Raw genomic sequence first — 24,303 nt, 5'->3', positions numbered from 1 at the left:
TATTTTTGTATGTGGGTGAGTATGTGTATGTGCGTGTGTGTGTGCGTGCATGCGTGCGAGTGTGTGTGTATTCATCAGTTCACCTAAAGCCCATTAAAAAAAATCCCATACTAATAATATAATATAATAATAAATTGCCAAATGCAGGTTGGGGCTAATTTTAAGGACAGTAGCAGGAATGGAGTGGCCATCGAGCTTACAGGGGCAGATGCCCGGTGGGCTGACAGTTAAAGTGAGCAGTCCATTAATTCATTTATAGTATAAACAGCAAAGTAAACACATCAAAATCAGTGGCAGTGCAACGCGGGTGGTCAGGTGTCTTACATGCCATGGCCATTTATTAATTTTTATTTTTTTTTGTCACTTTTTTCACTTGCTTTACCTTTTTAAATGAAGGAAGAAAGAATGCCTAGCAACATGTTTTTAAGTCTTGCTTGGCAGTGGTTTGCCTTTAGATAAAGTTTGATCAAATTCCAAATTGCACAACCTTTTGGCCCTGATTTTTGACTATTTGAAATGAAACTGTGGTCCTACAAGGCAGGAATCTTTCAAGGTTAATGGCCACGTTGGTTGTGAAAAACATAGTTTAACCTTTTGTTCCTGGCATTTTCCTGCTGTTCCAAAGCCATAACAGAACTGATGAAAACAATGACTCCTTTTGTTCCCGTTTTGACTGAAGTGTCTGCAACTTCACAGGTCTGACATTGTCCTCTGTGCATTTTCCTGATCACGCTGACACACTTTAGAGGCTTCTTTGTTTGTCCTGTCTGATTAGCATTACTGTATCACGCTGTCATGGCCACCTCACTGACCTTCCTCAACTGCTTTGAAATGACTTTCTTTGTTACGGAGCGTGAACACTGGAAGTGGAAAAACGTCTCTTGATGTGTGCTTCGAAGAAGCTAGTGCACCTTCAGCACCTTGATAAAGTGATCATCTGAATAAGAAATTTGAGACTTGGCTGGCTGATGGTGCAGTTTTTTTTAAATCAAGGTTAATAGTGGATGCTTTAATATTAACAGCTCTTAAGTCTACAGTTAAACTAAATTCGGAATATTGTAATGTTTCAAAAAAATGTTTTTCATTCATCATTATTCAAGTTTTTTTTCCTGTTTTGATTAACTTGTTTTTACATGCATTTACCAGTGTTCTAATGCTGCTTAAAACATTGTCTGTACAGTTAATAAAGATTTTATGATGGTGGCAGATGGACTGGAATGAACTGATTAATTCACCATCCTTTTTTTCCAGTTTGTTGTGGAACAGATTTTTTTTCGGATCTGTGGCTGCATTTTGAAACACATTTAAAAGATTACTTTGTTGCACAATAAATAATGTGATGAATATCTGGAATGTAGTTACTCTACTCATAAATTGATTGTTGCAATTATGGCTTTGATTCATTCTTGTTGAGTGCATATCTTGTCATTTAAAATGTATCGCATTCTGTGTAATCAACATTGTGTATGCAGTAAAATGAATGATGCAAAATCAGTTTTGTAATACACTAGATTGATTCCATGTTTCTGAATTATGATTGAACATTAAATTAAATATCTCTGAGGTTAATGTGGAAAAATAATTCGGAAAATGTACAAAATCAATTACTTAATTGTTTTCAGTTGTATATTTTTGCTTCTTTTTGTCCTGTCTAGAGTCACAATAAGATCTCATCTATATCATAACCTCATCCAAAGTACAGGCAATCATTTGCTCATAGTGACCGTAATAAGTTTCCAAACACACAGGACCCTTTTATAGTTATGTTTTAATAAAACAACCAAACAAATAGGGATTTATTTGCATGAGTTTTGTTATTGGCGAGCATTGCTTCACATATCAAAACTCATCCCCGCACTGTTATAGCGTGTATAAATAAGACCCCATTTATTGTTGCTGACGTAAATGAGTTCGATAAAAGGGGACTCGATGTCCTTGCCTTCCAAATGTGCCTCATTAGCTCCACATCTGACTGCCAACTTGTTTCACATCATTCCGCTTTGCTAATGCTGTTTTGAACTGTTTTACTTTCCCAACTTTTATCTTCTAAGTTTGATCTTTTGAGTTGTCTTAAAGAGTACATTTGATTGTTCATAAATCATAAATAGTGGTGGCTGAAAGATACGAGTGACCAAATGAGTTTTTCCAAATTTGACCCGTCATTCGGACGTTATTTTTAGCTTTGACAAAAAGCAGAAATTTGTGTGTGTGGGAGTCAACGCAACTTAACAAGAAGAAGCAGTTTGGTAGATAGTAGTAAATATTTTTTTTCAAAAACTGGGTTTAAATGGCAACTCCCAATTGAAGCTTACTGTTCGTTAGCCTTATGCTAGCTAAATGCTAACATAATGGGAAACGTCACAGACGGGATAAAATTAGCATTGGTTTTACGTACCATTAAGCAACAGATATTTGAACACAAACAATGAGGCAACACATAGACAGATAATAAACAATACAGGCATATATTATTTATCCTCTGTGAAGAACGGCTAATATTACTGCTGCTTATTGAGGAGCTAAGACCTGTCTGTTATAGTGTTATAGTGCCCCCGTGTGGCCAAGGTGCACACACCAGAAGGATCAACACAATGTCCATTGAAATGAAGCAAAAGCTGTTTTAGTTTGTTTACATTCCATTCTACTGTCATTACCGGTACAATAATAGAGTGCTATTTTTCTCAATTTAAAATGCATAATAAATATTTTTGGGAGAGGCTGGAACGGATTGGTATTTCCAGTCATTTCAATGGATAAAGATGATTTCAGCGTTACGAGCATGTTCATTAGTATCTACCATGGTCATTAAATAAATTTAAGTCGTATGACACTACTTTATCTGTAACCTAACTCCAGTATATCGAAGATCCCATGTTTGATGCATTTTAATCAATACAGTAGCTTTGAGGTTGAATCCGGAAAAAAAAAAACTAAAATGCTTTTGGCTTTTGCTGTATGAAATTTGTACTTTCCTACTGCTTTCTGCAAACAGATAATTCGATTACAATGAAATTAAATGTCGTGCTGCAGATCTCAGGTTGAGTTGGCAGCTCAGACTCTCACTAATAGTTTCCCAGCATGCAACAAGAGACACACAGAGACGACAAACACATTCAGAAAAGGTTTGCGCCACACAGCAGTTTGGAGTTGAGCTTAACAGATGCTTAGCTTCCAGCAAGTTAATTGAAACGCCGTCAACCATCTCTCTACATACCTGCTGTCTCTCACTTTGCTGTTCATTGTGTCTTCCAGGTGGCTGTGACAGGGGCACCCCCGGGGCAGGACCCATGAGGAGTCATAGAAGATGCTCACAGCCTGGGCGCTTCTGCTCTTCTTAGCCATGTGGGTGACAAGCACCTCTGGTGGCCCGCTCTCCTTCAGAATAGGTATGTCCACATATACAGTAACAAGCTAGTCTTACTCTTACTTTTTTTTAAATGTATTTTTTATTCTCTGATTTCATGCTAGTGCAATATTTTGGAGCTAGTCGCTAGGTTAGCTCTTGCTTTTTGTGTACCTTTTACACTCTTGCTTTACCTTCTTCATGTGATTTAGCAGTCTGGAAAACTAACAATTATTCTGATCCTACTCTTATATTAGCCAAATGGAAGGGAAGAGTCATGGGTAATACCGAGTGAATAAGCTAGCAGTCAAAGCTATTGCGTAGCGCAATGGTTACTTAGCATGAATAAACAGCTGTTATGTATTTGTGCGCTGATTGATATTTTTAGTCTCTTAATTGCTCCAAACTAACTCTAAAACTCTAAAAGCAAAAGAAACACAATAAATCCTTTGTTTAAGATTTCCCACACCAGGAGGGATTTCACAATTGCGAACTTAAAACAAATCAATAAAGGTAAATATGGAGTTAAAGTCAGAATGGGTATGTCCACATCTACAGTGACAAGCTAGTCTTACTCTTACTTTTTTTTAAATGTATTTTTTATTCTCTGATTTCATGCTAGTGCAATATTTTGGAGCTAGTCGCTAGGTTAGCTCTTGCTTGTTGTGTACCTTTTACACTCTTGCTTTATCTTCTTCATGTGATTTAGCAGTCTGGAAAACTAACAATTATTCTGATCCTACTCTTATATTAGCCAAATGGAAGGGAAGAGTCATGGGTAATACCGAGTGAATAAGCTAGCAGTCAAAGCTATTGCGTAGCGCAATGCTTACTTAGCATGAATAAACAGCTGTTATGTATTTGTGCGCTGATTGATATTTTTAGTCTCTTAATTGCTCCAAACTAACTCTAAAACTCTAAAAGCAAAAGAAACACAATAAATCCTTTGTTTAAGATTTCCCACACCAGGAGGGATTTCACAATTGCGAACTTAAAACAAATCAATAAAGGTAAATATGGAGTTAAAGTCAGAATGGGTATGTCCACATCTACAGTGACAAGCTAGTCTTACTCTTACTTTTTTTTAAATGTATTTTTTATTCTCTGATTTCATGCTAGTGCAATATTTTGGAGCTAGTCGCTAGGTTAGCTCTTGCTTGTTGTGTACCACCTTTTACACTCTTGCTTTATCTTCTTCATGTGATTTAGCAGTCTGGAAAACTAACAATTATTCTGATCCTACTCTTATATTAGCCAAATGGAAGGGAAGAGTCATGGGTAATACCGAGTGAATAAGCTAGCAGTCAAAGCTATTGCGTAGCGCAATGCTTACTCAGCATGAATAAACAGCTGTTATGTATTTGTGCGCTGATTGATATTGTTTAGTCTCTTAATTGCTCCAAACTAACTCTAAAACTCTAAAAGCAAAAGAAACACAATGAATCCTTTGTTTAAGATTTCCCACACCAGGAAGGATTTCACAATTGCGAACTTAAAACAAAACACTAAAGGTAAATATGGAGTTAAAGTCAGAATAGGTATGTCCACATCTACAGTGACAAGCTAGTCTTACTCTTACTTTTTTTTTTTTAAATGTATTTTTTATTCTCTGATTTCATGCTAGTGCAATATTTTGGAGCTAGTCGCTAGGCTAGCTCTTGCTTTTTGTGTACCTTTTACACTCTTGCTTTACCTTCTTCATGTGATTTAGCAGTCTGGAAAACTAACAATTATTCTGATCCTACTCTTATATTAGCCAAATGGAAGGGAAGAGTCATGGGTAATACCGAGTGAATAAGCTAGCAGTCAAAGCTATTGCGTAGCGCAATGCTTACTCAGCATGAATAAACAGCTGTTATGTATTTGTGCGCTGATTGATATTGTTTAGTCTCTTAATTGCTCCAAACTATCTCTGCCACTTTTCAGTTGTGGTACAAAAATGGTCCTTCACTTCTGAAAAGCAATTCCCCATGTTTACACTTTTTTTGTCTCAGAATCTTACCAATCCAATTTCTTTGCTTCGGCACTCTGCTTTTGTTTGTAAGTCGTATGCCCGGTTGTTGGGAAACAAGGGATGGACATAGTTTTTAATTTTAATAAAATAACTAAATTGGTAAAGTATGTTGTACTGGTTAGCAATGGCAGAGGTCTTGTAGGTGGATAATTGGCTCAACATATGCGATACGCCACCAACCTTAAAAGAGAAGTCAACTTTAAACATTCTTGACAATAATATGTTATATGTCACCTCACTAGTCTAAACATTCTGATTAATTTTATATTTGTGGAATACGAGTTATGAAGCAAAACCCAGCCATTTTTATCCATCCCAGGGGGCGGCCATTTTGCCACTTGGCAGGGCTTAGGCAACGACCAATCACAGCTCACCTATTTTCTGAAGCTGAGCCCTGAGTAACTGTGATGTCATCGTCAGTCGACAGCAAGTGGCAAAATGGCTGCCCCCTGACAGTGATGTGGTTTGTTGAGAGGCATATTGCCACGCCGCCCCCACCACCTAAGAAGAATGCACAACATTTAATGGATACTATTCAGTCATGCATAACAACAGCTTTATCTTGAAGTAAATCCCTCGTTGGGCGTGAGTGTGAGTGTAATAGCACCTAGTGTTATGTACGATTCCCTTGGGACAGTCTGAAGGAGGCAGAACCAGCTTTACACTAGTAACTAACTTGAAAAATGCTTGTTGTTGAAGGCATCACATGAAGCAATGCAGCAATGGTGCTAAGAATTTTTTTTTTTATGACTGGCCTTTTTTTCGGTTGTTTTTTCGTCCTCTATACACCTGAACCACCAACTCAATTTGAATGTTCCCACCATCTCTTTTTCTGCTCCCCATAACAGAGGTGTTTTCAGGTTAGAGCAGAGTACATTAATATTAATGTAAAATCCTTCTTACGATCCCCATGTGGATATTAAAAGTCTGTTGGAACATTAACTCAACCCATACATTAAACATGTAACTGTTTCTTGACTGGGAGCATGCAGTGCACTTTCAATTGGAGTTTGAAAAAAAAAAGTCTATCTTTTCAAATTCATTTCTTTCTTTTTTTGAAAATGGGTTGCTTTAGGCTCTTTTTAAAATATCGGATGCATATTTTCTCGAGAAATCTCATCCAGTAATTATGAAAACATGAAGTTCAAGTGAGGAAAAAGTCACAATTATTGAGGCAATGTGAATAACTGAATATACAGTAGATCATTATCTTTTTTGCACATAGTTGAAGAGAAGCAGGCCATTTTCCCCTCCAGTGCTCCAAACCTTGATCAGACTAAGTGTCAACATCGAGCAATGTCAACATGTCTTTATTTATTTTTTTATTTCTTTGGAGTTTTGCTTCTTGCCATTGTCTTGTTTCAAGAGAACATGTTTTTGCTCATTTTCCATGACAACCCAAACAGCACAGCTTGTTAACCTAGTTCGATGCGACAACAATACCGCAATCATGTTGGTCTTCCTTCATTACTATTGCTTAAAATGTACCAGCCGGTGTCCCCCTGTGATCTTTAAAGCCGCGTCTGCCCAAATGCACAAAAGCACTAGATGTATGTTTATCTGAGTTGCATTATTGATGGATAATTAGGCAGCAGAGAAGTTTTTCCTTCTCTTCTCATGTCATGTACGCAGCTTGTGTCAAATGGTTGTGGTTGGGTGGCTGTGCGCCCTGAATACGAACACAATGGAAAGAAAAACAAACACATTTAAAACTAACACCAGCTCAAATTGTTGCCATTTGCGCTCCAGGAGATGGTATTTAACATGACCGCCCCCTGAGTCCTGCCTGCCTGCCTGCTTGGCATACTGTCATTGTCTGGCGTGCACTAAATGCAGCAAGGCCAAAAGCAGCATTCCACGAATGCTACACACTCCCCAGCAGGACCTGCCAGCCTCAAGTTCAATACATCTTCGCTGTGCATTTGGCACGGTACATGTGAAATTGACATTTGTTTCTAAAATTAAATAGATGAGCATAGTATTTTCCAAAAAAACATACCGCAGGATTTTGATTAACTGCCACTGCGCCACATCCATGGCCACAGGATGCTCTGGAAAATGGCAGTAAGGAAGTAAAGCATAAACTAGTCAACATGCTGTTGTTCTATGCTTGGTCCTTAAGAGAAGAAAAACAATACACTATTACAATGGAAACCGGGTGGTCAACCCCCATTTTGTTCTGATTTGAAACAGCGAATATAATGGTGGCCGAAGATGGCCACAGTACTTCTCATCACCCTATAATGAGGCTGTCTTTTGTTACGGAGCCCCTAAAGTGACATGGTAGGGAAAAAAAATAATTAATAAGTTTTGTTTGTTTTTTGCGAGAGGACGCTTTTTTTTTTTTAACGAGTTGATGTACTTCCGTGTCGTCTTCCGTGTGACCAAAAGCGAAAGTGTGAAAGCTTTCCCACAACATGCTCCATCCTCGTTGCTTTTGGTCACACGGAAGACGACCCGGAAGTACATCAACTCGTTTAAAAAAAAAAAAAAGCGTCCTCTCGCAAAAAAAACTTTGGCGTTATCTCGCAATCTTTACCAGGGGAACGCAAACGTTTTTTTGCGAGGGAACGCAAATTATTTTTTCCTACCTTGTCACCTTTGTCACAAAGTGAGGAAAAAGTACTGTACTTTGTTTGGGACGAACATGGCAAAAAGCCAAGAGTAAGAAAGACTTGATACTATTTTGTTTGTGACTTATCAATAAGAGATACTACCAGCATAGTAGCTGTGCCTAGCATTAGCTTGTTTATAGTGCTAATACTAGCGCAGTATTGCTAGTGTGCTATTTTATTGAAGTTGGATATGCAATAGACCTTTTTCACAAAACCCGGAAGTTAAGTGATCGTTTTGTGCATTGATAGATATTATAACATTTTTAATTTCTTCATTTCATATATTAACCATTGTTATACATTATTAACACTTTAATTCTTTATTAACCATGTTGAAATGTTTTATAGAGGTAGAGTAGTGTTGCACTCAGTATAATTTGACCTTAAGCTGGGACATACTATTTAGTCTAAAAAAGTTCCTTCTCAGCGTTTTGTGCGAAAACACATTTGGTCCTTGAGAACAGAATCTGTTTTGAACACCCACACCTGAATCTGTTTTCGCCATAGCTCATGGAAAAATACCCAGAGAGTATGTTTTGTCTACAAATGAAAGAGAGGAGGTCTTTTTAACTATAAGAAACCGTTGTGCACGCGGAAGAGCTACATTTGACGCTCTGAATCCCACCTGTTTAAGTGATGAATTAGGGGCTGTTATTTGTCCAGAGATTCTCTGATTTTTTTATTAAATCATTTTTGCAAAGGTGTATTTTTCTTACATTAAATCTATCTTCATTTTTGGAACACGCAAAGAGGACAAAATAATTTTATTCCTCTTTCAGCATCAACATCCGGTGTCGTTCACAGCGACTGGAACTATGCCGCAGGTGAAAAATAATATTCACTGTATCGTACTGGGATGCGCTTTCTGCGTTTTAAACTTCATTAAAATAGCCTTACCTTTCATTTCATTAGTTTCCCCGTGACACAAAACTAAAACAGAAGTGAATTAGAGAGATTACAAATTATGTGTCGGCAAGCGAGTGTATGACGTATCCTCGGGTGACCATATTTTCATTTCCAACAAAAGAGGACACTCAGCCTGACCTCGAGATACTTGATACTCAGATACAAGATGCCATACATTCAAACTATTTTAACATATGCCTCCTCTGTTTGGGTAAAAAATAAAACAAAAAAAAATTACTCTTTTGAAGTCTTACTTTTTTTTTCTTCTTTTTTTTTTCTTTGAGCGGGTTTCGTACCTATCGCCTGCGGTGCGGCAGCTCAACACTTGCCACTCACCTTAAATTCTGGGCCACCGTCAGCCATTGCACAATCTGCCAGCCACAGTAAACGTTGCAGTGCACACTGCCTCCCATTTGCCGCACAATGAAAAACGGACAATTTCAAACCCGCCTGGACGCCAGGAAAGAATGTAATAAAGTGAAAAACAGCCTAACTCCTCACAAAATCAAGCTAGCAATAGCAATGCCAAACACCATGCAAAGTGAAAAAGACAGTTAATCGAAGCACATCCACAAAGCCAATCTTTCCTTTTGCACCATTTTTTGTAAAAAGTACGAATAATTCTTTGTCTCTTACTTTGCTGAAGATCCGGTAGCTAAGGCGTTGGTCTCCCATCCTCCAAAAGATGCCGTTTTCCCTCAAAAGAAAGGCGTGAAAATAGTTTTATATTCTCCAGAGTGGCGACATCTTACCACTTTGTTGTGCACTAAGTGTGTTTTGAATTCACAAATGCACTGTGCGAACGTACGTCATTTTTAATTGAGATATGAAAATCACTAAATGTTGTCACTTTTAAACCTGTAGGTAGTGTAGGCTTTCTGAAAGTAAAGAAATAATTAAAATAAATAGAAAAAGCCAAACTGTTTCAACTTTCATTTCAGCCTGGGGTAGGCAGTGCCTACCTACCTTGCCTATCCTGACCGCACGTCACTGATTATTTATCATAACTACACACTTTCACATTCACAATCACATACCGTTATGAACGGCCATGTTTGAGCTTTGGTCAGCGACTCGGGTGTCTGGGGATTAAGTGAAAAGAGGTTACATACAAATCTCTTTAGCAGTTTTAGCACTGACACTCCCATTTTAACCCCTGGGCGTTATTATAGTTTGATTAAATTCTTGTAATTTTTGCCAAAATCTGGCATTTCCTTTGACGTGTGATAACTTAGTCTTTTATGAATATTTTTTTCACTTTCAACCGCTCAAAATGTTCAGTGGCATCAGACCTATCTATACATAAATAGTTTTTATTTTATTTTATTTTTTTAATGCCCCCTATGGACAATAATAGCAGTATTATGCTAATAGCAAGACTAACTATGCTGTATATATATAAAAAATAAAAGACTAATTTGAATATTTCATATGACATAGTTAGAGGCTCAAACAAGGTCATAAGTCATAACAATATAATTTGTTCTGCATGCCCAGTTTTCACACAATGGCAGTTTTCCGAATAGCACAAAACTCTTGTAATTTTGCCAAAATCCGGCATTTCCTTTGAAGTGAGATAACTTAGTCATTTATGAATATTGTTTTCACTTTCAACCACTCAAAATGTTCAGTGGCATCAGACCTATCTACACATATATAGTTTTTATTTTTATTTATTTGTTTAATGCCCCCTATGGACAACAATAGCAGTATTATGCTAATAGCAACTATGGTGTATATATATATATATATATATATATATATATATATATATATATATAAAATAAAATAATAATTTATATATTTAATATGACATAGTTAGAGGCTCAAACAAGTCAATGAGTCATAACAATAGAATTTTTTTATGCATGCATTTGGTATTCATTTATTAGCCTTTGGCACCACCTAGTGGATTTTTGTGTTAACACTCTAAACACACAAATTCCTCTATTTTCATGTTTATGACTCGTCAAAGAAGCGATTGCATCAGTAATCACGGAAAATGCATTATAACACATCAGGTTTACAGCATATCAAAAACTGTGATTTATAATGGGAGTCAATGAGCCAAAATCGGGCATTATTACAACAACTTCGTGTGAATCTCTCCCTCCTGTTTGGTAATAATTATAAATTACAGCATGGCGCCATTTTGAACTTCTACCTTTTTAAACAATCCTGGTAAAATGTCAGGTCCCTAGTGTATTTTTTTCAAATGCTTTTTCTTTGATGAAAAACAGAAAAGCAGAAAAAAGCCAGAAAATGGACAAATAACGCCCAGGGGTTAAGTGACGTATGCTTTGATCGTCCATGATGTCACGTATGACGACTGAAGATTTTGGGTTACAATTGTACAACTTCATTCCAACAGAATGAGTACAAATCAAATTAAGAAATGATTGCAAACACAGATCCTATTAAAGGAATGCCATTATGCCTGGGAACCCAACTAAATAGGATGATTTAGTATGTGATATGATTACGCAATTCCAAATCACCACCACATGCTACTGTAATAGTACTTGGATTTTCCAAATTAGTGAATAAAATGGTCTATTAGATTAGAGATAGTAAATTCATTCCGGCAAGCAAGTTGTTGTCTATTTTTCAACATTATTTATCAGTGTTCAGTCATCATTTACATAGTGAATCTCCACATACACGCACCCACTCTGCCTCATCCAGCATCAAACATGAGTATAAAAGCGTTTTATCTGGTATTAATCATTCAAATATTGCTTTCTAAACACGCTAACATTTTCAACCTTGTGTAATATCAATTTCAAAGAACATGTTCTTCCAAACGCATTCAAACTTCAACCTTTATAATAAATTGAATAAGCTCCTGTGAAAGGAATGCATATTTAAAAAGGCGCATGGCAAATGATAACATTGAGAGCGCTATATTATTAGGATATTTATTTCAGATGCATTAACCTGAGTGCGACACTTTATCGCTGTTGAAGGTGACCTCATCTCAACAGCTATAAGTGCATCGTAGTCATTTGAGCTACAAGTGGACTTTCTCTTAGGAAAGCATTTAATTTTATGAAGTGGGATATAATCAAGATATTAGAGCTGTGTATACTGTGTGTTGCTGTTGTCTAATAAAAAACAGCACATAATAAGATTGCATTAATGTCCTAAATGTCCAATTTGTCAACAGTGTGATACTAAGAAAAAACAAAAACAACAATAACAATAATGTATCGCCATGTGACTAAGACCCCCTTCAACTAAGTCCCAACAATACAAATTAGCTTTATTAAACCACTGACAAGACTGGATATTCATTTTGAGCTTACACAATTTGTTGAAGATCAAAGATCAGTCAATACGTTTTGATTGCAATTGCATTATTAGCATTGTGTAAATAAATAAATAAATAACCTAGCTACTAGATGCTGAGAGGAGCATAAACAGAAAACGAGCAGGTCATTAAAACTGTATATAAGTCTCCAAGTGTAATTCTATTCTGTGAATGTCATTATGAGAAATAAATGCATCCATTTCACATTTCACTGTATATCAGGATTGAGTTGTGCACAGGGGCAGCCGGGGAATGTTTGAGAACGGACTATTTTCACCGCCACTGACATTTGTTGGAAAAACATTTTTCATGATTAAGTCCTCAGGGAAACATCGAGGTTCCAGGCTGTCTCTATTTGTTAGCTTGACTTGCCCGTTTATTCACAATCTTTCTCCGCCTCGACTTCTTGAGAGGCTTGTTGTCACACTAACATAATGGGTCAGAGCACCTATCATATTCCCTGGCAGCATCCTTCGGCTCTCTTACCGATCCGGAGAACTCGAGGGACAGCTTAGAGATGTAAATCCTTCGGTGTGTCCTGTCCTGTGATCTCCTCCCACAAAGCACGGGCATTCTTACTACGCTACACGTACCGTATATGGTTAGAGTGTGATGTGAAGATGCCAACTTGAAATACAAAGCTGTAGATTTTTTTTATTTAATTTTTTTTATGGAGAGCTCAGTATTGTTCATTCGATTTGACATGTCATCATTGCTCTCCTTTTTTATTTTTTATTAAATTTTTATATATATTTTTTTTTTTGTATGTGGGTGAGAATTTGTATGTGCGTGTGTTTGTGCGTGCGTGCGTGTGTGTATTCATCAGTTCACCTAAAACCTATTAAAAAAAATCCCATACTAATAATATAATATAATAATAAATTGCCAAATGCAGAAACATCAATGTAAGTTATCACGATGTGGTGGCTCTCGCTAACAGGCAGAATTAAGTAACCAGAATTAGGTTAAAAAATTCTATATACGTAGACCATGTTTCTATAAATTTTGATATTTGGTTTTTATTTGAGGCAGATATTTTTTCCATTAAAATGTGATTTATGAGGAGGTTAGACCATTGGTCGACATTCAGAGTTTGTTTATTTTTCCAGTTAACAAGAATTGTTTTTTTAGCGATAGTAAGGGCTACAAGTGTAGATTGAAATTGTTTATGTGGTAAGTCAGTTGTTGTTAGGTCACCTAGCAAACACAAGTTTGGAGATAAAGGTATCCTACAGTCCAAAATAGCGGAAAGTTTTTCTAAGACCTTAGTCCAGAAATACATAACCGGAGTACATAACCATAAAGCATGAACATGAGTCTGAGAGTCCCATTTTCTTCATCATATATTGAGTAATGTATGTTCTGTGAATAATTTTATATTGGATAAGTTGTAAATTTGTGTGTTTTGTCATTTTAAATGCGTTTTCACAAACTTGAATCCAAAAGTCAGATTCCGGTGCTACAGACAAGTCTGTCTCCCATTTCGAGATGGGTAAAGACATTTTATCAGTATATGAAAGTAACTTATATATTTTCGAAAGTTTTTTTGTTGTTGTCGGAGAAAGCTTGTTAATATCTTTAGCTAAAACAGGCGGTTGGAGCGTACCCCGAAGTGTTGGAATTTTTTTCTTTATCATATTTTTAACTTGTAGATAATGTAAAAAAATCTGTTTTTTATTTTGTATTTTTGGAGCAAGGATGTATATGATATAAACATATTATCTGAGAAGAGATGGTGGAGATGTGTAATTCCTTTCTGCTCCCACACACCTAAATAAAACGGTTGGTTGTTAAGTTGAAAGTCGGGGTTATGCCATAGGGGAGAAAGCCCACAGGGCTCCACTTGGGCTTTTGTAATTTCTAATGCCTTCCACCAGGCAGTCAGGGTGGCGGAAATCATTGGGTTTTTAAAACAATTATGTCGCTTAATCGATGTTGTAATAAAGAGTAAATCTAGAAGTCTGAGGTTATTACAATCCTTCTGTTCTAGTTCCAACCAACAGTTAGTGTCTCTGTTGGGTTGTGCCCATAGAACGATATATTGTAGCTGGTTAGCTATATAGTAGTACATAAAATTTGGTGCCTCTAGACCACCTTTGGATTTACTTTTCTGAAGAGTAGATAGCTGTAGATTAATTCACAGTGGATTCAGTGATGACATAATCCCATAGACATTCAGTGTACTGTACTTTGTGAACGCATGTGAAACTGCCACTAAATAAGGCCAATTTTCTTCTCCCACAGTCCACTGTCACAGACTTTGTAAGTTACAAGCTATACGCAGTATCACCCCTGTTGTGATGACATGAACATAATGATCCAATGAAAGAAGTCTGTTTACTGGAAGAGATTGCTGGATTCAAGGGGGATCACGTCATGACCTGTTTTGAGTTCAAGACCTTTGACCTGGGAAATCATTTGCAACAACTTGAATTTTAACTAAGGAGAGGTTATATTTTCAATCAACTTTGAACAGTGAAGCGAGTATTGATCTTTTTTTGTTGACTCCAAAAAGCCTCACAGACACATTGATGCCAAAATGATATCGTTGAATATTGTTAAAACCTCAGCCATATGCTTGTATGGTGATTTGGTACAAAAGTGTAGATTCTGTTCATCATCAATTCGGTGCGCCATCATAATCTGCCATCCAAGTTTTTTGTTTACAGCCGATCACAGTCTCTTTTTTTTTTTTTTTTAAATGAAAGCTTTGATAACTTTGGTTTCATGAATGTAATGTTTTGAGCAGATGATGTGCATTAAGGAGTAAGTAGAATTACCATTGTTACCTTGTGGCCGTTTTACAATCAGGAACTAGAAATGAGAAGAATACAAAATTGCCATTCATTTTAATGCTGTTGTAAAGAAAAATGCAATATTGGGATTTTTTTATCTTTCTTATAAATCTTTCTTTAAAATGATCTGTCATTGTTTTGTTTTGGGAAATTGTATGTATCAAAAGTACTAGTATCGGTATCGGTACTTGGTACTTAATTGATGACTACTGAAGAGTTGAGTGCTTAGACTGCTAAAGGTCTGAAAAAAGTGGTATCAAGAATCCCTCGTTCTAAGCATTAACACAGCAAAAAATATTAAGATGGTTTGGCCAATCAGCAATTTTGGAAAAACAAAACAAAACTGTTGATCAAGATGGATAAATATATCTATTTAAACTTTTATATTTACTTTACAGTCAGCTGTTGTTATTCGTGGGGGATAGCGACTGGCCCGCTCAAATCCTTATCGGGTCCTTGTCTAATAGCAGTCATTTAGGCATTTTCTCCTTTTTTGAAATATATTGGAGTGACCCTGAATAGAATTATTAGCATTGAAAATAGATGAATATGTTGGATCTCTCCAATGTTTAACCTCATCGAGAAAAATCCACGTCAACATCTTACCTCCCCGTCATACAAAACATATTCACTGTGAGTGAAAGCTTCCACTGTGCACAATAAACACATCCACCACAAGAGCTAAAACCTGAAGCAAGGTAAACAAAACTACCAGCTTTGTTTAGATATTATTTCTTAAGAAGCAGTTGCAAAGCGCCCCGCAGCAAGCGACCGCACACTCGTCAGACAAAAGGCAAGCAAATCCCTTTCTTCCTGCTCTGCTCCCCTTTTCTCCGCACGCTTGTTCAAGGATTTTTGGTGGGCTGTATTCAATTTGTTCCATTTTCTGCACTACGAACGCTGTGCCAATGTTATGTTTGCGCAAGTTCCCAAAGCTGACATCAGTGGAGCTTTGTGGGTGGTTGAGAGTCTGAGTTGTGATAGATGTACATATGAAGGTAAAGCCTGGTGAGACCGATGCGCAGACTCTCAATTGAGGGACAGCTTGCTAAATTCATACCCTTGCCTTGCCCCGTCCCATGACAAGCACAAAGTGATCCTGAAAACAGAATGTCCTTGCATAGGTTTCATACTGCATGTCAAATAACATATACATCCCTGTAGTAATGCCAGTGGGTCACGCTTGTTGGCGTTCCAAACTTTCCCCCTTGTTTGACTTTTTCCAGTATCCCCCCTGACACACCACTGCATTATATTTGCAACGTGTGAGCAAGCGCTTGTTAAGAAATAAATACATAAAATAAAAACATTCTCAGGGCGGGTTGCCAAGGTTGTATCAAGAAACGCATGTTGTTTTATGCAGCACACAAACTCCATGTGTGCCTGGAGGTACAAACGCATGCAGTGAGGTTTTATTGAAATTGTAATCTGAAGGTAGTGGAGTCCAATACGGGTATAATTGATACTGCCAATACGCACAAGGCAGCAGTAGCAATTGCAGCTAATAGTCAATTTCTCAATTGAGCCGTATCAACACTTATACTGGCTTATTAAGGCCAAAAATAGACAAATCATCATTGTGTCCTTGCCACTAGCTTATTTTGCGTTTATACAGTCACTTAGTTTGCAGCTAACAATGCTTAGAACTGCTTAGAAAAGGAAATAATGGGAAAAACAAATTGTGATTTCCCCCCCGGCCCCTCCAGATTTTTGGCAGTGCAGTCATGCGCAAACTTTTTTTAAAAATTTTTTTTTATGTGAGACCAACCCCTCTGAGAAATGGGACCCCCTTTGTTATCGTGAACGCACACAACAAAGGGCGGGAGAAAATATTGGCGGCATAAAAAAACGCTAGCCCATAAAAATCCATAAATTAGCAGGGCTGTTACTAACGAATCTTTGTAGAATGGATTAGTCAGGTCGTCAGGTGATCAGGATCAAGTACCACGTCACTCACTGCTGATGTATTGATAACAGACACTGGCAGCAAACTACATTAGGCGATGCTAAGCTAATTTAGCTGGAGAAGCTTTTACATGGACCGAGATCACAACAATGTAGTGAAATAAACTATTGTGATGAGGCTTAAGGTCATTTAGTGATAATTTACTTAAAATAGGGTGACCAGAATTTTTTAAATAAAAAACCGGGATGGTACCATTTCACTGAAAATTAAATATACAATACATTTCACCAAATTTAATTGTAGTCAATCTTCATCAATGAGTTGGGGGCGTGAACAAAACTTGAAAGATGGACAGCAATCGCTAATGCTAAATGCTAACTTGGTTGACAGAGAAACTGGCTGTTCTGTTTACCTCGTGCCGGTCACTAATTGGAAATATACCGCTACTAAGTTCAGCTTGCATTGTGTTGTACTGTGAAGCTTCCACTTTACTTGACTTTGAGCACAATAGTGTGTTCTGTCAACAGTGGGACAATTTCCACCCAGCGGTACTATCAATGAGGGAGCGTTTATAATAAATCTCTGGTTTTAATATGGATTGGGTGGAGTGTAACAGTGTCGCAAGGTGAAAGACCCTTAAGGGCGAAGCAAACGTTTTTTTCTTATTGACCGCAATGACATGAGAGGAGCGATGTTATGCAATTATGCGTGCTAGTTTACCACATTAATTATTCAGGAAATCGGATAGCGTCACTGTTTGTGTTTCAATACACACGCAACACAAAATGCACCTTGGTGAATGAATGTTTCCTCAAGTGCTTTGTTAAAACTGAATTTAAATTCATGTTTGCTCATTTGCCCAGAAATCCTCCGGGTGCCTTAAAATTAAGTCATAGGAACCTTTCCCTAACCTTCTTACTTGTAAACCCTTGTAGTTAAATTATTAACATAGTAATTACAATGAATGTTTACTACGCACCGAGATGGGCTTAGTGCAATCTTCACGAGTACAGCATCTCCAGTGTTGATGTTTTCTCATTGATCCCATGGCGGTGCAGAGCAAATTTTTGTCTATTGGAACTAATTATTCCAGACCTAGATGCTTTTCCATATCGACCCTAGTGTAATAACGTTCCATTATTTTGACAAATAACTGGAATTTAACCAGCACAACAGTAATGCAATTGGTGATTACCCTTATTACAGTAGTAAATCTATGCACAGAGGAAGTGTAAAGAGTAAGGACCAATCAAATGCATTTTACGTGACAAGGCTCAGTCAATCACACTGTGTATTCAGAGCAGGCAAGTATAGTTAGTTGTAAAGTGATATTTTTTTTCTAGCCAAAATATGTTCACGTAGCTCAAAATGTTCACAAGAAAAAAATGTTTGAATGCATGCTGGGTATTCTTGGAGTTGACAGTGGAGTAGATGGGTGGAATGCCGCCGGCTGTGTTTAGAAAACTCTTCATCCGTCGTGATAACATTTTGTGATGGCACAGTAGAGGAAACAGTTCCATGCAATCACATGCAATAGTGTTAAAACAAAACTTTGTGTGGTTTTCTTCCCAAGACAGTTGGAGCTGCCTCTTTAACGAGTCTGCAAGTTGTAACGTATGACAGTATAAACCTGCAATACGCTTCTGTGTATCTTAAAGCCTAGGGACTCCTTTGAGGAGCGCATTCCACCATTGCTTTTGGTATTACCAATTTGGTTCATCCTAGGTGGCACTGAAGAACTTTTATCAGATAGTTTCCAGCACGGATCTATCGTTCCAAATCCACCGCTCCAAATCCACCGCTCCCTTGGTGCTCATTCATCTTAGACGTGCAAGTGGACAGGTTTATATTCAGCTGGGTAAATAGTTTGAAAGTCATACTGCTGCTTAAAGTTATGACACCAGACCGCAGTTTATAAACTAGCCGATAATTACTTGCCAATTGCATATTTGTCGAGAGTGCAAGTAAAGATTTGCTTCTATTGCGGCTGTACCACAATGGTTGTTAATCCATGCATCTCTTGTATAGCGCTTTTCCTCATTAGTCTTTTGTGAGCTGCTGGATTCCATTACAGTGAACTTGTAGTTTGGCAAATGCAAGCAATTACCCGGGGCCCTAAATGTCTCATAAAAATGATGTGATGATAATTATTATTTATTAATAAAGAGGCTATTATTATTTAATCCATTCTGATTGTTTCAATCATTCCCTTCCTTCTTGACTTCATTCAAAAAGAGGGTAGCCGTTAGCAAGACAAATTTGTTGACGCATTGTGAGAAAAATTACACAAGCACAAGAGAATGAGGAAACTGAGGACAGGAGGACCTGAGCGAAGATTCAAACCCGAGTCCTCTCAACTGTGAGGCAGGTGTGCTTATTAAACTCATTCACTCCCAGCCATTTTCACTGAAGCAACCACTTTGCTTCGGGCTGTTTTACTGGACTTTGACAGATTTTGCAAGACCCACAGAATATTGTGTTCTATTGCTATAAAAACATGGAACCTACCAAAAGAAAGATTAGGTTTTCTTCTTTCATCAGGAAAAAAAAGTATATTTCTATCTGTTTCCGTTTCGCAGCAATGAGCATTAAGAATATAGCTAAGCTTCATCATTATTCACAAACCTGTAGAAAACACTGGGAAAAAGAGCTTTTTGCAACATGGCCCCGGCTGATCTCTTATACTCTGCTGCCACCTGCCTTTTTTTGTAATAACTACCATTACTTTAAGCAACCTCTTCATGTCAGAAGCTTTATCCAAACCTTCTGAATGCTCTAGCATAAAAAAAAAACATAAGAACGTATAAGTATGTTTTGGGGAGTGCATGACAAAGTATTAAAAACGTATTTATACGTTTTTTGGGTTTGCACAAGTTAAGTGAAATATCTTTTTTGTGCTAATAAACTGTATAAACAGGTGTCTACAAATGCTGTCTACATGTCCTGGTCATTATTTTTACATTTGAGTAAATTTTTGTTTAAAGCTTGATTTGGGGGCGAATGTCTTACAAAACGTAAAAACCATGAAGTACCTTTCCACATAGTTCTCCCTCCCTTTCACATAAGCTTGTGGGCTTTGATTACAAGCAATTCCTGAGCCCCTTTTTTTGCATCAAGGACTAAAGTAAGTGGGACGTTTCCTAGTTTATTTTTATTCAGTGCACATTTGCACCTTCCAACGCTGCATCTTCCAAGACAAGGACATCAATTTCCTCCCAGCCTTCTCAAGCTGTTGTGCTTGGGAGCTTCCCTTTCCTCATCCATTACGCTCCACGTGCCATGGACAGCACTGCTTTTAAGGGGAATTAGAGGGGAAGATTTGATTAGTGGTTATTCATGCCAAGGAAACACTTTTTATAATCATGTTCCCATTCTTCACTTCTTCAACGTGTCGCACGTGTGCTTTGCTGTTGTACTTGAAAATACTACCAAAAAAGAAACAGCTGTAATTTTGGAAAATATTCCTTAAATTAGGGTGACGTGACTGGAAGAGTCATAGAAAGGTGTATTTTTTTTTATACATAAAAAAAAAAAAATACATTAGCTTTTACTGCATTTATTCAAGTACGGCACAGGAGAACATGTTTTCATTTGCAATGCCAATTTTGTTGTGCAAAAGTATTGAAACGTTCAACAGTTAGACATTCAAAAGTTTGAAAGAAGGTCATGTTACATTCAGCTTTAAAGGTTACACATTCACTCCCTGAAATTTCAAAGCAAAGCATCCCTACCTTTTTGAGTCGTGTATAAGTATATACACTGTGTTGGCCTACTATTTTGTTCATAAAGGTTTTTACGGCTTCGTCAGTTTTACCTCTTCAATAAATTACTCCAAGTATAATTGATCTCAATGGAAAATTGTGTTGAAAGTCGAGGCAATACTGTACTCAGCTTTACATCCCGTAAAGTGTCGTTAGCATTTTATCACCTATCTGCGGAAACTGCTTTTGTTGAGTGGGGTTTGATCACGGTAGTAAAACACAACATTATTTGCCAATTACACAAGCATTCATATGACTAGCCTTTACCATCCACAGGCAGAGTTGTTCTTTCTGTTCCGGGATAATTAAAAGCTGTCCGACTAGACTGGAATTTAATGAAGCAAGAGCTTTACTTGTTGATGTTCCTGTGTTAATCATTTTAATTACAGCAAACAAAATAATAACAAGCAGAGCCATGGTCATGGAGACATCACAAATCACAAACATCACAAATGCAGAGGACAAGAACAGCCAGAGAACCGTGTCATGTCTGCCACAGCTGAAAACATCTTTCATGGCTAAAATTAGAACATTGCAGACTTGCAACTTGGTTGTTTGGCTGACCTTTTACGACACATGTTTGTTTTTGTTAACCTCTCGTCTTTGTTTGGCGTCAGTCTCATGAGGCTGTGAGACAAAACAAATTATTTAACTGTATATGTTTTTGTGGGTTTGGCACAGTCTATTTCTCTTTAGCTCGGGTCCCTGCCACTATAATCGTCTTAGGGGACAAAATAACCCACGTTAACTATCTGCTCAAATGTGCTCAAATCCATGCATTGCTATAGATACAGTACTATAGCCATCTAAGATCACTTGCAGTAGTTGTGAAACTCTTCTTTGTTGCGTCTGCATAACTGTATTGGCCAAGTCACTCACACTTAAAGAAGCTGCAATGAATAAATCATGACAGTTTAATTCTTTATATCCTATTTAATTAGCTTGTGCAACTAGTTTATTTATTTATTTATTTATTTATGTATTCTTTTGGTCAATGATATAGAGTGCTATTTTCCGTTACATTTTGGGGGGACTTTTTGTGTTTGGGTGTTAAAGATGATTTCAGATACGACGATAACGGAACAAATTAAATTAGCATCATTCACAAATCTACAAAGTTGATTTGTTTCATTTGCACCGATGAACAGTGTTTTTTTTCTATCCAGTCCATTTAAACGTCACATGCATGAGCAATATAACAACATACACTCACTCATGTCCTAATACGGGGGACACTTATGACTTTCTCTTTTAACACATTAATGCGTCAATATCTCTAGCTGCGATAATGGCACCCACTCAGGAGTTTGAATCATGAGATCCCCCACAACCCCAGTTGTTACCCGTTTTTTTTTTGACATTACATTTGGTTAGTACAGTCATCAATAGACGTCATACTTGCCTTCAGCACCATTTCTGGTAACATGCCTGCACATACATGCGCTTTTTGTTCCCACCCACTTGCGACTGTGTTGAATGTGCACTCTTCTATCTGCGTATCTCTAGCACTGCCTGCTGCTTTTGTTCCTAGGTGTGGTGTTGGGTAATTTATAAAGCCCCTCAGAAGGATACAAGGGGTGGCAAAAATATGCAGTAAGTATGCCTTTGAGCGGTTCATCCTTATCCCTTCATTATTTTAAGGTTAATATCTGTAATAGTTCACATGACATTGTATTCACACTTGAACATAAAGAATAGCCCTTTAAGTGGAGACTAGCATGACCCTTTTCCTTATTGTTTACTTTTGGCAGATTCAAAGAATACATCATCTAGTGTTTTGTGTCTTCCACTGCATAGACAAACAATATTTCTTATATTTTGAAATTCAAATAGATTTGACCGCATTCAAAAGTCAGTTAACAACATCACTTGAGCTGAACTGATTATTCTGTTCTACAAATTTTCTATAACAGCTGTACTGTTCAGTACAGACGCTCCCCTACTTACGAACATTCGAGTTACGAACAACGGTACATACGAACATTTCTGCGCGTACAGTATGTTGAAAAAGGTTCGGAAAGAGATGCTGTAAGTTAGATTTTGTATTGCGCGTAGTGCTTCTTTCCGCCGCTAATACCGACGATTGGCGCTGTGAGAGCTCATTGGAGGCTCAGCAACCTGTCGAGGAGGAGGAGGAAGAAAACGCCGGTCCCCATGAAGCAGGAAATAACTTTTGAAGCCGATTCCAGCGACGACGAAGAATCTCTCATGATATAAAATCCTCCTCTTCCTCCTCCTCCATCATCTCCTTAAGCATCGAGTACATCTTCCAAAAGTAAGTTAAACTTAATTTTATTTATCTTATTACGTACATGTACATACTGTGTGTGTGTGGCTCTCTCTCTCTCTCTAACATAGTACAGTACAGTACAGTACTGTACGTATTCTCTCCATTTTATTAAAAGTTTTTTTCAGTACAAACCAATGCAGGTTACTTGTACAAGCCTTAAACATACTTATATAAACCTTCAATATACTTATATAGGCTTTAAACATAAATTATAATACAAAATATAGCACTGAAGCAACTTACGAACAAATTCACGATCGTCCGGAACGTAGCTCGTTCGTAAGGTGGGCAGCGTCTGTACCACAAACATCCAATGATGCCTGACGCGATACATTCTGGTTATATTCGACCATGCCTTGTTTTGGTATCGGATGAAACCAGAAGAGACGGAATTAAATGTTGAGGATAGAAAACATGTTTCAGCTTTCAATTGCCTCGGGATTGGACTCAAACCGTTTCCAGTTTTTATTTGAGTGTGACAACCAGGTGGCCCGTAGGTTTGCTTTTCATGTTTTCTGTTAGTTCAAGAGTATCAAACTGCTTATTTTGATGTGAGTGTTGGCAAGCAATCTAACTTTTATGGTTTGAACAACTGGGTTTGACAGACAGGCTTTTCATGGGATGGCGGCCGGACAAAATGCCCGGGGGCTCGCGAGCCGAGTCTGCCTCTAGAGAAAAGGCGCTCGAGGCAGACAGCCTGAGGGCTTGAGAGTGTACACCGTGAAAACGAGTGCCAAGAGACTAGGTTGTGGCTAAAGGTCAGGGCCAACCAATTATAGGCTGTTGGTAAACACAATTACAACCACCGGTTTTGATTATATTTCATCTAATCTGACTAAAAGGGAAAAGGGCATTGTGGTCAGCCATTAGTGATTCGCAAACTAAAAGCGATATTTCTTTAATTTTGATAAAGCACAATTTCTACTTGTAAATGTTTTCTTTGAAGACGCTTTGGTTTCTGAGGCGTAATTCGCATAATGTCTTGTATCACGCAAGATCTCGCATTTTCGTAAGAATGCATGAAATGTACTCGCAAGAGGTTTGTTTTCGAAAGATGGATGCCCAGAGTTGTTCTGATTACTTTAAAGACATCTCTCTCATGCCACAATAATATGTTTTTTGTGTGTAGGGAGGCGGCACGGTGGCTGACTGGTTAGCACGTCTGCCTCCCAGTGCAGAGGACGTGAGATCGAGTCCGGGCTTCGGCCTTCCTGGGTGGAGTTTGCATGTTCTCCCCGTGCTTGCGTGGGTTTTCTCCGGGTACTCCGGTTTCCTCCCACATTCCAAAGACATGCATGGCCAGGTTGATTGGACACTCCAAATTGTCCATAGGTGTGATTGTGAGTATGGTTGTTAGTCTCTG

General features: G+C 37.7%; 1 protein-coding gene across 7 annotated transcripts in view; it reads left to right on the top strand.

The window, feature by feature from the left end:
- The window catches only part of grik4 (glutamate receptor, ionotropic, kainate 4), a 333,823-nt gene that overhangs the window by 132,355 nt on the left and 177,165 nt on the right, over positions 1 to 24,303 (top strand). For all 7 annotated transcript variants that reach the window (XM_077566650.1, XM_077566644.1, XM_077566647.1 and 4 more), the window contains one exon: positions 3,253 to 3,386. In XM_077566650.1, coding sequence (XP_077422776.1) covers positions 3,305 to 3,386 — 82 coding nt within the window. In that variant the 5' untranslated portion in view covers positions 3,253 to 3,304. The remainder of the gene's footprint in view (positions 1 to 3,252; positions 3,387 to 24,303) is intronic.

This window comes from Vanacampus margaritifer, chromosome 5 (genome assembly GCF_051991255.1).
Source record: "Vanacampus margaritifer isolate UIUO_Vmar chromosome 5, RoL_Vmar_1.0, whole genome shotgun sequence".
In the NCBI taxonomy this organism is placed as follows: domain Eukaryota; kingdom Metazoa; phylum Chordata; class Actinopteri; order Syngnathiformes; family Syngnathidae; genus Vanacampus; species Vanacampus margaritifer.
This window is presented reverse-complemented; position numbering and strand designations above follow the sequence as displayed.